General features: G+C 38.3%; 1 protein-coding gene across 2 annotated transcripts in view; it reads left to right on the forward strand.

The window, feature by feature from the left end:
• TBC1D9 (TBC1 domain family member 9) overlaps positions 1–17,459 on the forward strand; it is a 52,361-nt gene that overhangs the window by 932 nt on the left and 33,970 nt on the right. For both annotated transcript variants that reach the window (XM_065837377.2, XM_071808042.1), the window contains exon 2: positions 14,727–14,837. In XM_065837377.2, the coding sequence (XP_065693449.1) occupies positions 14,727–14,837 (111 nt within the window). The remainder of the gene's footprint in view (positions 1–14,726; positions 14,838–17,459) is intronic.

Genomic DNA, 17,459 nt, shown 5'->3' on the forward strand with positions numbered 1-17,459 from the left:
GTTTCTGCAACGCTGTTTGTATACATTTGTTGAAATCTTTCATCATTTTTACGCAACATATATGCCTCGCTATAAAACTGGAGATACAGAACCTGATGATAGTACCACTGGTCCTTCTTGAATTGGCAGAAAATAGTCAAGCTTGTTCTCTGAAAAGCTGTGGTTTCTTCTTTACCCACTTGCGTTGCAACTAGTTCTTCAGGCTAATAAAAATAAACATATGGATTACATATGTGTTTGTTTCAAGGTCCTGTGTATGTTTACCACGAGCTTGTTTCTTCAGCCTTTGAATGCTCTATGGACTTGTAAACAATCTACAATCTAAACTAATGCCCTTGAGATCTTCAGTGTTCTTCAGTGTTGCATGTTGATAAACTACTTCATTCTTGTGTGGAAAGTTACCAGCAGCCACTCCACATTGGCTGTAGATGTTTTTTTCTTATGTATTTTTTTAATCTTTTGAGAAGTGGACGATGTTGGTAAATCCATAAAAAGAATGTCTTGCCTCAGAAATTGTCTCTGCTGTGTTTACTGAGGAATTCTTTGCAGACTCTTATGGATTACCCACTGACCTCTAAGGATTTCATTCTCTGTCTTAGTGAAGCTGGTCTAACAAGGCGTTCTTCTACCTTTCTGGCTTTGTTATCTCTGAATTAGGGATTGTGTGAGATACCAAGTCAATTTTCCAGACATTTCTTAGTTATTGGGGAAATATTTTGAGAATTTTGGGTTTTCTCTTCAACCTGTTTGCGGAGTGCGTGTCTATCTGGGCCTTTGTGCAATTGTATGTATAGCGGTCTGATGATACTACTGTACAGATGGAGAGATCACTTTTGAAGATTTACTCCTTGAGTGGAAGTAGGATTCATAAATTGGCACTCTTTTTTTGGTGGAAGTTAGATGTGCTGGCGGCATTTGGTACGAGTTCAGAATACAGAACTGGTTCTATATCTGTTTCTGTATTTTTTCCTCTTGGAATTTAAGTTTTTGTATTTAAGTGTGGATGTTCTTTTGTTGTTCTGTTTGATTTTAGTGTGTGGATGCAGCCTGCATAGTGAATATTGATTTAGAATGCAAAAGTTCGATGCATATTTTGAAAACAGCTTTCCGGGTAGCTTTTATTAGTGTCTTGCCTGGTATTGCAGCTGCTGTGGGATTGAGATAATAGCAACAAGTAACTAAACAATTTCTAGGTTTTGGTTTTTTTTTTTTTGTATGGGGAAGGAAAAGAGTTGTATCTTTTTTTCAGTGTGTTGCCAGAACCATAACTAAACACCCACTACTAGGAGGCAGAAAGTTATTAGAGCTAGCAGTATTAAAAGGGCTGTATGGGAACCAAGACCTTGCCATTTTAGCACATGGGGTTTTGACACAGTGGTTGGCAAAAGGTAGGAGAGGAAGAAAGAAAGGGATGTAGAGTGTCCAGGACACTCCCAGCTTGGTATGCACAGTCATAAGTGGAATTTATGATTAGATGTTTTCCATGGAAATAATGGAAATTTTACACCAGTTGCTCTAACGGTTGTGATCTGCCCATGAAGGGCCAAGGCAGGCAAAGGAAGCCAATGAATTGTTCTTCATAGGTAAGACTGGCTAAAAGCAAGGTATTGACACACCTAGCTGATCCTGAGGATTCAACAAATAAATCTGCTGAAACTGTCCACAAGTTACATCACTTATAAAAATTATAGCATTTAGGATGACCCTGTGGAATTTCTGTAGATGGTAGCAATACAGTTCTTGTGAAAGAGGTGGGACTTATCTGGCTGAAACTAGAGAAACAGAAAAAGAAGAACCTTTTATGTGTTTTGTTTCTGTTTTCTTTAAGTGCCCTTTCTGCAGTGACATAATGCTGAAATTTGCTCAGATATAATCTAAAAGTTATTCACCTATGACTGGGGTATAAAAATTCGCTCAGTTGCTCTGTGGGAAACCAGATTATGTGTCCTTGAAGTTAACTAGAAATATTGCACATAAGATTTTTCACTGTGGTGGGAGAGGTCTGAATTTGTATATGCAAGAGAGAACATAAATATAGCTGGTTTTTTTTTTTACATGTGTGATCTACCTTCTGCTGTCCTGTACTCCCTCATTTTTGACTCTTGAAGTCATCTGCCTTAAATTGTAGAATGACAATTGACTTTGAAATTGATGGAATTAGAGGCTTGATGACATGAGATGGCTTCACCATGTAACTTAAGCAGTGGTTCAATGATGAGAAACATTGATTTGCTGGCATTGCCCTCGAATCTAGGTTTGCTGTGAAACTACCAGTCAGCAAACTGATCTGCATGAAGTGTAATGCCCTTCTCTTTCCATCCACAAGCATTTCAGGGTTTGAAGACCTTAAGTTGGGGTCATGCTGGCATGTAGTTGTGTTGGCATCGCTGAAAGAAGAGAGTGCTTTCCCATGGGTGACTGGGAATGGGGGGGGATGGCTGGGGACACACCTCTTCAGATTGTGCTGTGGCTGGGTGCTGTGACTGTGAAAACATGGCTGAAGGCTGGTGATCACCCTTGAAGGGGCTGCCAAGGCCTCAGTGTTACCTGTCCTCCATCACTTGCTACCATCCTGTGGACAGAGGTTGCCCTCACCAGAGCGAAGTCCAGAACACTGGATCTTTTACGTCTTTTGACAAGTCTCAGTGTAAAAAGAAGTAGTTTATATAGCCTTGGGGGTGGGTGAAAGTCATTCTCCATGGCTTTATATTGAAGTAGAAGAGCAGTACTCACATTACCTGTTCTTCTGGATTGACTCCGAGTGTAACAGTCCTTACAGGAAAAGAAGTATTGATATCAGTTGCGCTGGGGGCAGGGATGAAATATCTGCCCTTTCTGCTCTGATTCTTTTCTCTTGGCCTCAATTTATGTAACTCAGATGAACAGAGAAAGCCCTCTTATTTAAATACTCCTTTGGATATTGAAGACATTTTCTGCACTTATTTTAATATTGGATTTTAACAAATTAGAAGCATGATGATCATCTTATTATGTGTTAGGGCAGTGCCTAATTAGTGAATCCCTAGGAGTCATCTCTGCTAACAAAATGTATCTGATCAGTGCTTTACTTAAGGGATACAGCTTTTCTACTAAGCTGTGTGGATCCATTTTTATACGGAATTAAGACCTGCACTCTTTTAAATTATTTTGTCTGTGTCAGTACCAGTCACATCAATGAGACTTTCCTTTGTAAGCATGCCTTAACTGAAGGGTTCTTTGGGTTTTGTTTTCCTTTTTAACAAAAGAAAAACAGGGAAGATATATAATTTGGATTTTAAATTGGATTTTCATAGCTGTTCTGCAAACTCGCATTATCTTGCATCAGTGCATTAATCTTCCAGGACAAGACCAAAAAATGTACTTCTCTGCTTTGAAATTATTTGATGGTTGATGAGCTTTGTCCTTAATGAAATTGTTTCATGCCTTACACATAATGCCATGCCTGTACTTTGCTTCTGTGTGACCCTCACTCAAGAGTTTAATCTTCCTTTTGTTCACCAACAGGGGAAAAAGTATTTTCTTTCCTCATTAGTTTTCTCAAAGGTGCCAGGTGTTTTTAACTGTCTCCTTCCCACCTATTCAGTTCCTGTTTGGCAGTTGTCTCCCCTGTGCAGTTGGGTAGTTTGACCTGTATGAAATAGCTCCTTCTCAAGAAGTATCAGGTGCGTTGTATGGGATCCTGCATCAACTGGGGCAGAGGCATTTGGAGAGAACATGAAACCAGATCTCTCCCATCATTTTGCCACTGTGCCCTGTATGACCATGTTACTTAGTGAATGTAAGGATCTTGAACATGTCACAAGGTTTATAAAGAACTAAGAGGCTCATTTTTTTTTTTTTTTAATTAAGTACTTATTGCATTCAGATACAACAAATATGTTAGAAAATGTCTCTAACTGCTTTCTGCTATACTGCAGTAATGCTTGACAAACTCTGATTTGGAGACAGTGTTGCAAGGAATTATTGCAAGTAATAGTTGACTGTGGAGCAATGTATTCAGTTAGAGGTTAGAGGAAGAGAGACTGAGGGTGTGGTGTGATTAGCTCTGGCTGCTGTGCTCCTTCTGTATGTGGACATTTGTGAAGTGGAAATTAAATTCTAAGTAATTTTGTTTGAAATATTATTATAAGATCTCTGAATCCCAAGGCAAATAAATTGTTCTTAGTTTGCAAGAACTGTTTTTAGACGTGAATTATTTTGCAGATGGGATATTTATGCTTACAGCTGGGACAGCACATGTGTGAGAGATTCAGTATGGGTTTGTAAATCCATGACATGTTGCCAAAGATGATTCAAATGCTTAAGCAGAAGAGAACAGATGGAAAATTGCTGACTTCTGGTGATAAAAAAAATTGATGAAGTACTGTCTTTCGTCCCAGATATTTTTGCAGAAGGGGTTGTCATATAATTTCCACATTGGGAAGACAGAAAGGAGAAGTTCTGAGCTCAACTGGCTGATGCAAGCCTTCAGTGTCAAGTCTAATATAATTTTTAGTACTGTGACAGTATTCTAGCTCAGAACGGTTTTCTGCAGCCTTGCTGACCAACACAATTGGTAGCTCAAATTTAAAATTGGGATTCTATCTTGCTCTCAACCTCTCAATGCAGAGAATTGAGGAAGGACCTGCTTGAAAACCTATTTATGCTTAAGATTTAGAAAGGCTTTTGGCTGGTATATCATCTGCCTGATGAAAAGATGGTACATGCTTTAATAAATTTTCTGTCCTTGTTGACTCAAGCAGTTAAGATTTTGCCTGTCAAACTCAATACACTTCAGTAGAAAGCATGTGCTTTCTGATACTTGAAATACAGCATTTATCAAAATGCATGCAGTTAGCATAACTGATGCGAGTGGTCAGCCTATCCTTCAACTTTCCATGTCCATTTTGGCTCATGGAGTGCAAACTAATTTCTTCCAGTTTGCTGTGTCATTTGGTGTTACACCAAATCTGCTCTGATGCTGCTAAACTTCTCATTAGGATCTGCTGTGGGTGTGTTTACTTCTTCACACTAGGAGATTTCCACTTCAAGAGGACATGCAGATGTCTAGGGTTGAACTGCTGCTTGATTCTCCAGTTTGACTCACCAGTCTTTCTGTTGAATTCCCAGATGCTTTCACGAGTGCTTAATTAGAAGGTGTCTCATTTCCTGCCTAATGCTTCTCTTGAGCTCTGGTTCCTACAGGCAGTGCACTGTTTGCACAGATACAGTGCCTGAGATGAAAATTCTCAGTTTTGCTTGGCATAGCGCTGGTTTCTGTACTATCATGCTTCTTGGTCAAAGACTTGATGTTACTTTGTCTTTTATGCTTTGAGTTGTGTGACTTATCAAGGTGTCTGAGCTGTCATTTGCCAGTTTTGCCTTCTAACATAACGTTATTGCTTGACACGTGGAATTCGAGAATGGCCTACTATTTCTCTTGAGATCTCTGTTTGTGTGAAACGCTGTTGGAAATGTTACACAGGATGACAATATATAATACTAAGTAAAAAATGTCTAGACCTTGTAGTAATTTTCTTCATTATACCAGAATTCATGTTGCTTACAGGGTTTTTTCTATTTGTCTATGATCTCACATTGAAAGGTGTAGAGAAAGTAGCACTACACATCAGTTTTCATATTTCCATCACTCCGCTGTCCATTTATGCACCCTTGCAAAAATATATCATATTTCACAGAGATTTGGGCCCTTGACAGTTTCAGTTAGAGCTCTGTAGAATTAAAAAAGGTTCCACAACATATGCTGGGATGTATTCTCAAATGCATTCAAAAGCTAATTAAAACATGTATCCTCATATGGTTGTTCTTGCAAATATTTGGTATATGCAGAAACCATTCAGCTTTCTCTGTTCTTCCCTAAGTTTTGGAAAGTCTATTTAATCCTTCATAGTATCACACTGTGTATGGCTTTTTCCTCTGTCAGACAGGAGTTGCTGCCTGTGACTTTCCTGAAGTATGAAGATAAAAGTTGTATAAAGGGCTGTAAGCGTTTGGCTTAAATCTTGGTTTTCTTTAGCTCTCTGGTTGCTAATCATGCTTCTGGTGTCTAATCAATGTTAATATTCAGTAATCTACATTTGCATTTTGCCTTAAAATCTGTTGCTGAGGTGGTCTTCGGTTCTGGAGGACTTATTCAAAATCCTTCCATTTGTCTTTTCAAAAGAAAGGTTATGATTATTTTCTAGGCCTGATTTCTGGCTGTTCTTGTTTTGTTTTGTTTTCTTCTGAAGTTTCCAGGTAGGGTTGTATGAACTCCTATTACAGCAGCAGTCTTTGTTTCAGCTAGTAAGTTCTTAATGTGTTTTTGGTTCTTTCCTCATGGTCCTGTCTTGTGCTTCCCCTCTGTTTTTTCCAGTATTTAATTAGCTAAAGTTCTTGGGAGTTTCTGCTCAGCATTGTTTCTTTTCCTGGTCAAGTGCCTCCTCTGATAGCTTATTGAAATCTCATTGATCTGCAGGTATTTGGTCAGAAGAGTTACATTAGATTTTCTTTTTTTTCCTGAAATTATTGCTTCTCTTCAGATTTAGCTTGCTTTTGACTGTGCTGTGCTTCAGGACTAGTCCTTAGTTTAAGCTGAGTTTACTGTGCTCACTTCAGTTCTCAATTTGTACCATTGATTTTATTAGCTAGATTCAGTTTATATTTGTTTGGGTTTTACTGATCTGCTGATACTTACTTGATTTGTTCTTTAATCTTACATTGTTCATCTGACTCTTACAATAGTGCTGATGCAGTTGATTTAAATTTTGCTTTTGGTGAAATCTGTTTAATTTGCTTATGCTACTCTGAGATAATGAGACACTTAACAAGAGTTAGTTTTAAGTGAAATTCAGTGACTTCTGTGCTGTTTTGGCAAATGGTTCTTGATCCTGGTTTTCCCAAGTGTGTTTTTACAAACTCATGAGTAAATTTGTGTATCATACCTTGAAGGTATTTGTTAACTCCATCTGTGTTCTCACTGTTTCTACATCACTTCATACAGCCTGGTGTGATTGACATGTAGTGTAAAATTTATTTTCTTCAGCTATGTGAAGTTGTTTGGGTTTTTGTCCAAATATCAACTTCCGCTGTGTTGTAAGCCTTCACATATGTGTAACTGTCTAGCCTGTCTCGTTGATGCTCATCTCTGTACCCAGCCTTTTCCTGCCTTTATTAGGTTTCTGTTTCAATTCAAGCCTAGTGGGTTTGTTTCTGGGAACTTACTGTTTGGATGTATTATTGTGTGAGTTTCTGTGCCTGGACATTCTTTCATTTGTAAACTTGGCCTCAGTGGAAACAAAGGCAATTCTACTGCATGTGTGTGTATCGAAGATGCAGCGACATGTAGGTTATCATGCACAGTCTGGTTTTTCTTCTCTGAAGAGAAAAGGAACAAAGTTTTACATCCCTAACACAATTTTAAATGTTGCTTAGTAGATAGCTCTGACAAATGTGGTTGCATCTTACAGTGATTGGGGCCCTTCAGCTATAGCAAACAAAATTACAAAAAGTTCTAAAAGCTGGAAATCTAAACCCAGTCAGATTTAAGTTAGAATTAAGATAGAGATTTTTTACAGGGATGGTCATGAGTTGTTTGGACGCCTTGACAAGTACTGTTGTAGATATTCAGTTACTGATCACTTTTAAATTAAGATATTTAGAAGATAATCTGATTCAATCACAATTGTTAAACTCAAAGGGAGGGTGAAAGCTTTTTACTTTTCACTGCTTTATGCTGCAGTAGTTAAACTAGATCATCACATTGGCCCTTCCTGAGATTTATTTTAAAGATTAGTGGTTAAGTTTCTAGTCTTCTCTCATTTTTATTCATCAACCTGAAGTCACGAAAAACAAGTATTGTTTTTGCTGCTGGTATTGCTAAATGTCAGTAGTGATGGTACTTCCTCAACATCAGTTTCCCTGAAGATGTTTGAGAGCTTGTGTGCAAAGGAAACTGTGACTGGGCAAATCAGTGTTCTGTAAACTGCACTAGTAAAAAGAGAGAGCAACAAAGGCAGACATTGGGGACAACTTAACAAATCTTAGGCCTTCATTTCAGAGAAAGGATTTGTTTTTCTCGATACCACATTATATGTCCATATAAGCCAATGCTATACAACCCTCTTGGAAAGACAGTTATCAAACAAGTATTTAGTAGTTAATTTGTTTTTGTTTATATGAATGAACACCTATAATACAAAACTGTATAACCCTTTGTAAAGTTCCAATGGGTGATGTTTACAATGAAGAGGTTATTTTCATACTTTTGTGGATACTGTTATCAGGATGATAAGTGTAACATTGTAATTATTTTTGAGTGGTCTATAATATTTACTATTCATTTAGCTTCTCCCATGAAATTAAATCAAATAAAATTGACCCACCCTTTTAGAAGGGTTTGTATGTAATATTGCCGATGGAGTTCAAGTTGTTGCTCTAGGTTGAGTTTGGTAGACAAGTAGTTGGATGACCTCATCCTGTAATGGCAAATCACATAAACATATGGACTGCCTTGAGAAAGAATGGGTGTGTAATGATTCATTATAGTTACTAGGAAAAACAATTGCTTGCACTGTACATTTTAGCTAGGTATTGTTATGAGTCCAGGAAGTAACACTTAAACATTAGGAAGAGTTGTTCATTGTCCATGAAATCAATATAAAACTGAACACTCAGTACAAATATCACTTAAGTTGACTCTATTGATCAAGGCTTTCTCAGAAATCAGCTGACATCTACAATCAAAATAGGTCCCTTGGATGTTTCAGGTTTATGACCAGACCTCATCATGTGTCCATCTAACTTTAGTGGAAAGAGCAGGGGGCCATCAGCACACTTTAAATACTGGTAACCATTTGAGCAGTTTGTGTTACATTCGGTGTTGGAATGTCATAATGCCTGTTTCGAAAACTTCTTACTAATGACACACGTGACACTACAAGTTTTCCTAGTTGCGGTGTTGAGCTCATGCACAAATAGGCTGCTGACATCTGTGGGACTGTTTGAGTGACAGCTCGTGAGCATGACTCCAAGAGTCACAGCCTGACCTGCTCGTAGCTCTTTTGGAGGTTATACTTCTGTATTTGCTCCCCGTGCTAAAAATAAATGTGTGCTGTTTGTTTACACATTTTTAAGATAAAAATCTCCTAACAATAGGTGTCTTGAGAAGCTGTCAGGCTGCTGATTACGTTAGTGTAGAGGTGGGAGAAGGATGTGGCAGGGCAAGGCTGGGCTCCCAGGAGCAAGGTGAATAACACATGCCTGTCCTCTGGCAAACTGGAGGAGGGGAGGGCGTCCCTGGGTGGCAGTGCCAGGCACAACAGTGACCTCCTCCCAGCTCCGAGCAAGGTTTGGTTCAGGTTGCATGTGACACTGGAGGATGGATGTATCCCAGATCACCGGTGTGGGCTGAAAGCACCTCGAGTCTGAGGACTGCTTGGTTAAAGCTGAGTGGGATACTGTCCTGAGGTTTTAGTTGGTGTTTGCCGTGCAACAAAGCCATGGCTTCTGGTAATCTTTAAAGTCCGAAGTGACATTATTTGTTATCATTCATAAAAAGTAAATAAATTGGTTCTCATGTTTTAATAAGGTGTGTTAGAGGTAATATATAATCCAGGTCTTCATTCTTGACTATGTAATCCCATTTGCTTTGAGAACAGTGTATATTTTAGCAGGTAAAACACTGCAGGCTCACATAGTCGTAAGATCACAGCCAGAGGGACTATAGAAAGGTGATGAAGACTACTCGATCTTTGTGTGTGTTTTATTTAAATCAAAGCATGACTTTTTGTGAAAGGTTGCTCTTTGTCAGTAAGAAAATCCTTTTGTGATAAAAAGGATTGTTCATGCATAAGGTGCACAAACTTGCTTTTCCTTTAAAAGTTCTTTTAACTGCTGTTTTGCAAAGAAACTTGCAAATTCTTATGAAAGGTAAAAAAAAAAAAAATCACTAGGTATATTTTAAAAGGAAGAAAGAAAGATGGAAAAATATTCCTGGAGCAAAGGTCTGTGCCACAGATAACCAAACAGCTGAAAACATTGTAACTTGTTACAGGTATTTGAGTCCAAATACTCTAAAATGTGTGTATTTTCAGTGGTGGTAATTTACAAGGTACCAAGTTGATTCTACTGCAGGTCATGCTTTGATTTCATTACTGTTAGTGGACAATTTGTAATCAATCTGGACTGCAAGCAAGAGAATCATAGAATTGTTTTGTTTGGAAAAGACCTTTAAGATGACAGAGTCCAACTGTTAACCTAGCACTGTCAAGTCTACTTCTAAACCATGTCCCGAAGAACCTCATCTACGCATCTTTTAAAACCCTCCAAGGAAGGTGACTCTACCACTTCCCTGGGCAGCCTTTTCCAATGCCTGACAACCCTTTCTGTGAAGAATTTTTTTCCTAGTATCCAATATAAACCTCCCCTGGCGCAACTTCAGGCCACTTCCTCTCATCCTATCACTTGCTACTTGGGAGACCAACACCCTCCATGCCACAACCTCCTTTCAGGTAGTTGTAGACAGCGATGAGGTCTCCCCTCAGCCTTCTTTTTTCCAGGCTAAACAGCCCCAGTTCTCTCAGCCACTCCATGACTTGTTCTCTAGAGCCTTCACCAGATTAGTTGCCCTTCTTTGACCATCTAAAATGCTGATCCCCAAAGAGCAGAGTGTGCAATGGTGCTTGGAAGAGTCTTAACTGACTGAATCAATTGGCTCAGTTTTCAATTCAAGACGACATAACTTTCTGGAAAATATCTTTTGGTCAGACAGAAGTCATTTGACTTAAAGGGGATCTGTGTTATGCAGGATGTCAGGCTTCATGTGGTAATAATCTCTATTAGGAAAGAAAACAAACAGATGAAAACAACAACAAAAAAAACCAAACAACAACAACAACAACAAAAAAACAACAAACACAGCTATTTGAAAAATTGTTGCTAATGTATAGAGACAAGTATGGTACATCATAATTTAATACATGAATGCAGACTGCTAATCTCTATACTTCATACAATGGTTATAGGTTCCCCCTCTAGTTTATGACTGAATGTGAGGCACAGTGGTCAGATAAGTAAAATTTAGTATGATTTCTTCCTTCAGCATAAATTGCATCAGGTAACTGAACCACTTGCCAGTAATACCCTCTAGTGCATTGTATGTGCTTCCAGTAACATGACATAAGAGCAATTGCCCAGAGCCCCTAGCCAGTTGTGGCTTTGAATTCCCTGGCTTCCGATATTACATTTCACTACTTTTCTTTTCCCACTAATACATATATTTTACAGGAAACAAAGAAAATACTGAATAATTTTCTGGACCTTGCTTTAGAATACTAGTTTGGAAAAGAGAAAGCTGACTTTATTCCAAAAGTTGTATCAAACAAAATGAAGGCACTATTCCTGCCTTTTCCTCTCCTGCCCTCATATCTAGATATGGTTGCTCTAGACATTCGGTGTGTGTGTCCGATGGGACTGTTCCTCCACACAAGGTTACTTGTGCTTGAATGCTTTCAGGATCAAGGCTGTCATCAGTTAGCCAGGTGCTAATCCACAAACTCTAACATGTAGTTTAAACCTTTGCCCATGAAAACTGCTTGCTTGAGCAAGGACTTGCAGCTTTAGTATTCTTACATTGGGAATTCCTTCCCTTATTTCACTATGTAGTCAGAAACCTGATGGAATAATGGGGAAAAAAAGATGCAGTCAGTATAGCCACATGCTTTGATGCCTGGATAATTCACTGGCTGTTGCCCAAGGACCAGTCTAATCTAAGGAAAATGATTCTTTGTTGCCTGTTCTGTTTCTATAGAAACTTTCAGTTCCTTATTTATTTATAATGTCTCAAAAGGTACTTGCTGTATGAAGAATTAATGAACAGTATTAAAATAATTTGTTAATTTTTTATTATTACATTATGATCACTTCATGTAAAAATTCCTCTGAGAGATTATCGGTTTGAACTGCTGTGATTGCATTCTAGTTGCATCACCTATCTCTATTAAAACAAACAAACACGCGAATAAAAACCATAAAATCAACACACCACTTGCCTACAGTCCAAAATGGAACCATTCCTGAAGGACAGCAATCAGGGGTACCTGCATGATTGCAAGAGTAAATGTTGATTTGCTTTAATGTGTATAAGAACACGTAAATGATACATGATGTTTTGAAATAATTTATCAAAACAGCTATTTCATGTTATAAGTAAAATTTTACTGGTGATCTGTCTGTTGCAATTAATTCAGTAAGCTAGGCTTTAACTTTCGATGGGGTCTTCTGGTGTTCTGCAAATTTTCTTCCTTTAACCTCGCTGCAGGGATATTTCTACAAACTGTTTTCATTGCTGAAAAAGGCACTGGGCAAATCCTACTTACTGCATCAGTGGAAAGTATTCTTTCTTTTATTTCTTTACCGAACTCCCATCTGTTGCTTCAGTTCAGGCCAGTCTTTTTTTTTCTCCTTTTTTTTTTCTCTCTCTCTCTTTTTTTTTTTTTTTTTTTGGATAGTTTTTCTCCACATTTCTTGAATACACTGCTCTATCTTACATTGTTTCTGTTTGGTGTGGCACGGGGATGTTCCTCTCTTCGCGTCTCCAGTATCTCAGGGAGGAGGAGGGAGGATGGGAGACTCCTCTTCACTTGATGTTACTGCACAGGTCAGTAGGTTTGCTGTAGCTCTCTGGCTTTAGCTGGATATCCCAGTTTTTACAGCCACAGCACCCTCCTGGAACTAGTGGCAGAATTAGTTGATAGGACCACCTGCTCACGAACAGATTTCAAATATAGGAGGAGGAAAGAAACAAGAATATTTTTAAAGGTTATGGGACTTAACAGTGTATCTGTACCTTACAGAAGATTACATTTGGCCAGCATACAACTTTATTTAGATATTACATCATGCCTATTGCTTATTTAGTATTGTCAGTAGACATGTGAAGCTGCAAAGCATGAAGCATCTTTGGCGTAAGCCCTGCTACATGTTTGCAGCAAGCTTGGATGATTAACATGGTGTAGTGTCTGGCTTGGTCTGTACTACAGCTGAGCAGTACTCTTGAGCTCAGTGGTAGCTTGAAACATTTAAGAATCTTTGCCCATGGTTGAAGTGAGATGTGCACACATGTCCTTTCTGGACTAGGGCCATGTTGCTTTTGTAAAGTTAGAATGGAGAGTATATGTAACAGAAAAAAAAGTTTAAACAGTCAAGGTGTGTCTGGGAGGACTGAGCAGAGGCAGCTTGTCAGTATACACAAGTAATGCAAGTGCAATCAAAATTAAGATGGCAATAGGAACAACTAAAGCTAGTTACAGTAATGAACTTCGGGGTATTTTATTTTAATATTTTATGTTCATATCCTACAATCGGCAGACATCTGTCTAACACTGCTTGCTAAAGAATGACATCATGTTGTGTACAAGCTTGCTCCTAGTGTATTTCAGAATTCTTGGATTGAAAAGTGGTGGATATTGATGTATTGGGCAGGAGGAGATTACATTTATTCTGGCCTGTGAAGATCTGTATAAAGCAAAATAAAAATAAAAAACATGGAATGGGGAATACAAAATCACTGATAGGTGGGGTATTTCCAAATATCAGTTTCACTTCAGATTTAAGGGATCTGCTAAGATGGAAAATGTGTAGTATTTTTGTATCTTGATGCATAACAAATCCAAAAGAAGAACAACAAGAGAAGCAGTCTTCTGTACTGGTTATGACAATGCAGAATGGGGAACTAATAAAACTGTGACAATAAAAGATGGAAACAACCACTTGAAATGAGAAGAGGATTTTAACAGGAGTGTTCTAGAATAGTTTTTTGGTGTGTACAACTTATTACAGCTGTTTAAAAACCCCAATTTCTGACCTAATAAGTATTTGCAGGAAAAAAAAAATCCTTGGACGTTCATCCATCTGTTTTCAATACGTGCATTTGCTGAGAACTTCAACGTGAGAATTTATACCTGACATCTCTGCAGGGGAGATGAAAATTCTTTGTGGAGGTGTAAAAGAAGAAAAGTTTTATGTATTTTAAAAATAGTTAGGGCATTTTGTGGGAAAGGATTTGGGGAGGTTAGACGTTTGTTTTGTGTGTAATTTCTTATTAAAGTACAATCTAGAATTTGTGAAAATACAGTTAGGAATTATTGGTAGCATTTCTTATGCAACTGTTGATGGGCCCCTCAGTAGCAAAGAATTTTTAAAGCTACTTTAAGAAAACAGTATGGCTTTGTCTTTCGTTTGTATCCTTTCAGCTGGAAACCAGCTTGACTTAGGCATTTTGATCATTTCTGCCCTAAAGAATCAGACCATTAAGTAGCATAATTATTTTTGCTGGAAGTCGTAGTTTCTCCAAGCTGACATTTGAGTTTTGAGTACTGTCTGGGGCTTATTGTTGGTGTTGTGGTGGTTTATTTGTTTGTTTTTCCCCAGGGCTCCAAAAATATATGAAACACAAGAATGAAGTGAATGACTTTTAAATCTGGTTTTATAAAACAGCTACCTCCTGCTTTGCTTCAGTTTCTCTGCCTTTATACTAGAATCAATGTATGTTTAGAAGTTTAAGTCTCATTGAAACTGAAGATTTTTTTTCCCTCGAATCACTTTCCTTCTTTACAACATGTGGCAAAGTGTGGAGATAAATGAATAGGTCTGCATTTTGCTGTGGGAGGGGAAGGCTGTGAAGCCCTCTCCTGTGAGATCTCAGATGATCCATCTCTTTGTATTCATCAGAATTTCCTGTTCCATAGGTCTCCTTGTGGGTACGCTTGATGTCGTGTTGGACTCCAGTGCCAGAGTGGCACCATATCGAATCCTTTACCAAGCACCAGACTCCTTGGTCTATTGGACTGTTGCCTGTGGTAAGAACAAACATACTGACATGTGGATTTTTATTCTTCCTGGGTACTGTGCCACATAAGTAATAGAGCATCCTGCCTGCTAAACAAAGTCATTTCAGGACAAATAAATGGGTCAGGACAAAAACCTGCCCTAGTGGCTAATTTAAGAAGCTCCAGAGCTGCTGGTATTTAAAACCTTGAATGCCACACTGTGTGTATATATTATGCACAATGACTGAGTAAAACCAGAAATGGCCATGGAGTGGGGGCAGAAGCCACTGTTAGTGCCTACCTTTTGTCTCCCAGATATGTTCCCAGCCCAGCATTCCAGTATCCATCCCTCCTCCTTGCATGTTCTTTTTCATGCCCATGGCTCATTGCTGCAGCACTTCTGAGATGCAGTATTGCAGGGTGATGAGGAGGAGCACCTGGATTATAGCCCCCAAGTTACTCAGAGTGGACACCTGGCTTCCCTTGAAGTGGAAACCAGGAAGATAGTGCAACCCCAGCTCTCACCTGAATACTGAATATCTGTATGACATTTCTTGGATAACAAACTCAGTCTCCTTCAGGATAAATACCATCAAGATCCCAGGGATTCCCACCTCCTGGACATTTATTTCAGACAGTGCGTTGTCCTTCTAAATATGATGTACTTAAAGTCAGCAAGATGTTAGCTACATAATGTACAAAAGTTATGTTCTTAGGTAGATGCAACAACTCTTAAGAGTTTTTGTCTTTAAGTGTCAAACTTTGTCAAATCTATCTGTAACACTGTTTCTCCTGTCTATTATTATAATAGTTGGTAAAATCAATGAAGTTGATATTTTGGTACATGGAGTAGGATTTTTTGCATACATCAGATCCTGTAAATACTAAATGCTCATTTCTGTGGTCAGGTACCTATTGCAAGTAGCATAAAACAGTATGTAGTTAATTTCTGGTTCTGTTTGCCAGCTCTGAAAATAGGGTCTGAAGCTGAGTACAGAAGGTCCGTGTCATTTAGCTTTGGTTGGCCAAGCTTGTAAGATCAGATCTCCAGTTTGATAGTATTGCTTTTCAGTCTTAGAAAATGGAAACTTTTGAAAGCAACACCTCTGGCTCTAAAGTTTTAAACACTATTTTAGGCAGCAGCCAGATCTCTGCTCATTTGAAAGAAAATTGAGAAAAAGGACAAATGAGAAGTACACACATGCCAGTCATCTCTGTAATAGGCTGGTAACTTCCAGCACCCCCAGTGCTGCCTGGCATTCAAAAATACTGGTTAATGAAGCTGTGGACTTTTTCTGGTGTAACAGTGCCTCCTCATCTGTGCCCATTCTCCCAATGAAATTTGACATTTAGATTATTTGCATGAGTTTTCCTCCAGACAAATCCTCTGTCTTGGGAAATGAAGAGGAGAAGGAATGGATAAACTTTTGCTACACATTTAAGTAATTTTAACAGTTCAAAGCAGGCTCTGTTCTTATGAGCATATGATTTGTGTGTCTGAAAAAGGTGATACCAGAGCTGTGTCAAAGTCTGTATCCAACAGAAAGTTTTTTGAATAGCTCATCTTAGCACAAGTATTTCTTGCCACTTTTATTGGTATTACACCTGAAAGAAGGCATCACTTTAAACAGCTTGTTTTTCCTCTCTTACTGTTAGTACCAATTCCCTGAACATTTTAGAATTCATGTAACATAATATCATTAAGTAACAGCTAATAGTAAAAACAGATGTTAATGAAATTGTCGATATTATGAAGATCATTTGGAAATCTTCGTTTAACTGCTTGCTGGGTAGTCAGCTACTCTGCTGTGACTGTAAGTAATGAGACCTTGCATGTCAGCTTTCTGTGGATCTCAAATAATGAAAAAGAAGGGTAAAAGTACTTGCCAGTGTGATTATTTACACTATTTATGCACAGAGGTAGTTGCAAATGCACATGCAATCGCTTCTTCACCCAAACATCAGTGTGTGGCAATTAGAAAGGACCTCTCTCACATTAACTTCAAAGGGAGCAACTGAGGGCACAGATTTTCTTGTTGTTTCCAGACAGCTTTCCAAAGAAAATAATGTATCGCAAAACTCTCATCAAAATATTATTTCTTCAAAGACACACATTCAGTCATGAATTTTTAAGATTTTGAAAATAGGCCATGTGACTTTTCTTTAAATGCATTGGCAGGTTTTTTGCATGACATCTGTAGATAGTTCCTATAATTTTATGCCTACAACCTGTGTTCTCAGATAACCAGGGGCACAGAATAATTGAAGACAGATGAGTTACGGCCCCAGAAGAAGCAAATGTACCATACATGTAGGAATTTGTGCTGCTGCTGAACTGTGAGGATTTTGCTCCTCTTATTTGACCAGTTTTCACTTCGACCAATTTGCAGTTTTTATGTAGAAATACAGTATTCTGTTACATTTAAGTTAGTTTCAGTGAACATACTCTTCAATTATCAATGTTAATCCTGACCAAAATAGCTAACAAGCTAGTTAATGTACATATCTGTGTTTCCATTTTGAGGAGTGTTTCTTTAATTTTTAGTCTTCTAATATCTAGCTGGTTGATTGGCTTAGTTACTTTTGTTAAAATGTAAGACTGTGCTGGCTTAGTCTTGTCTCCTGGGGGGAATAGTATGGCTCTTCCAGGGA

The sequence above is a fragment of the Patagioenas fasciata genome, chromosome 4, assembly GCF_037038585.1.
Source record: "Patagioenas fasciata isolate bPatFas1 chromosome 4, bPatFas1.hap1, whole genome shotgun sequence".
In the NCBI taxonomy this organism is placed as follows: domain Eukaryota; kingdom Metazoa; phylum Chordata; class Aves; order Columbiformes; family Columbidae; genus Patagioenas; species Patagioenas fasciata.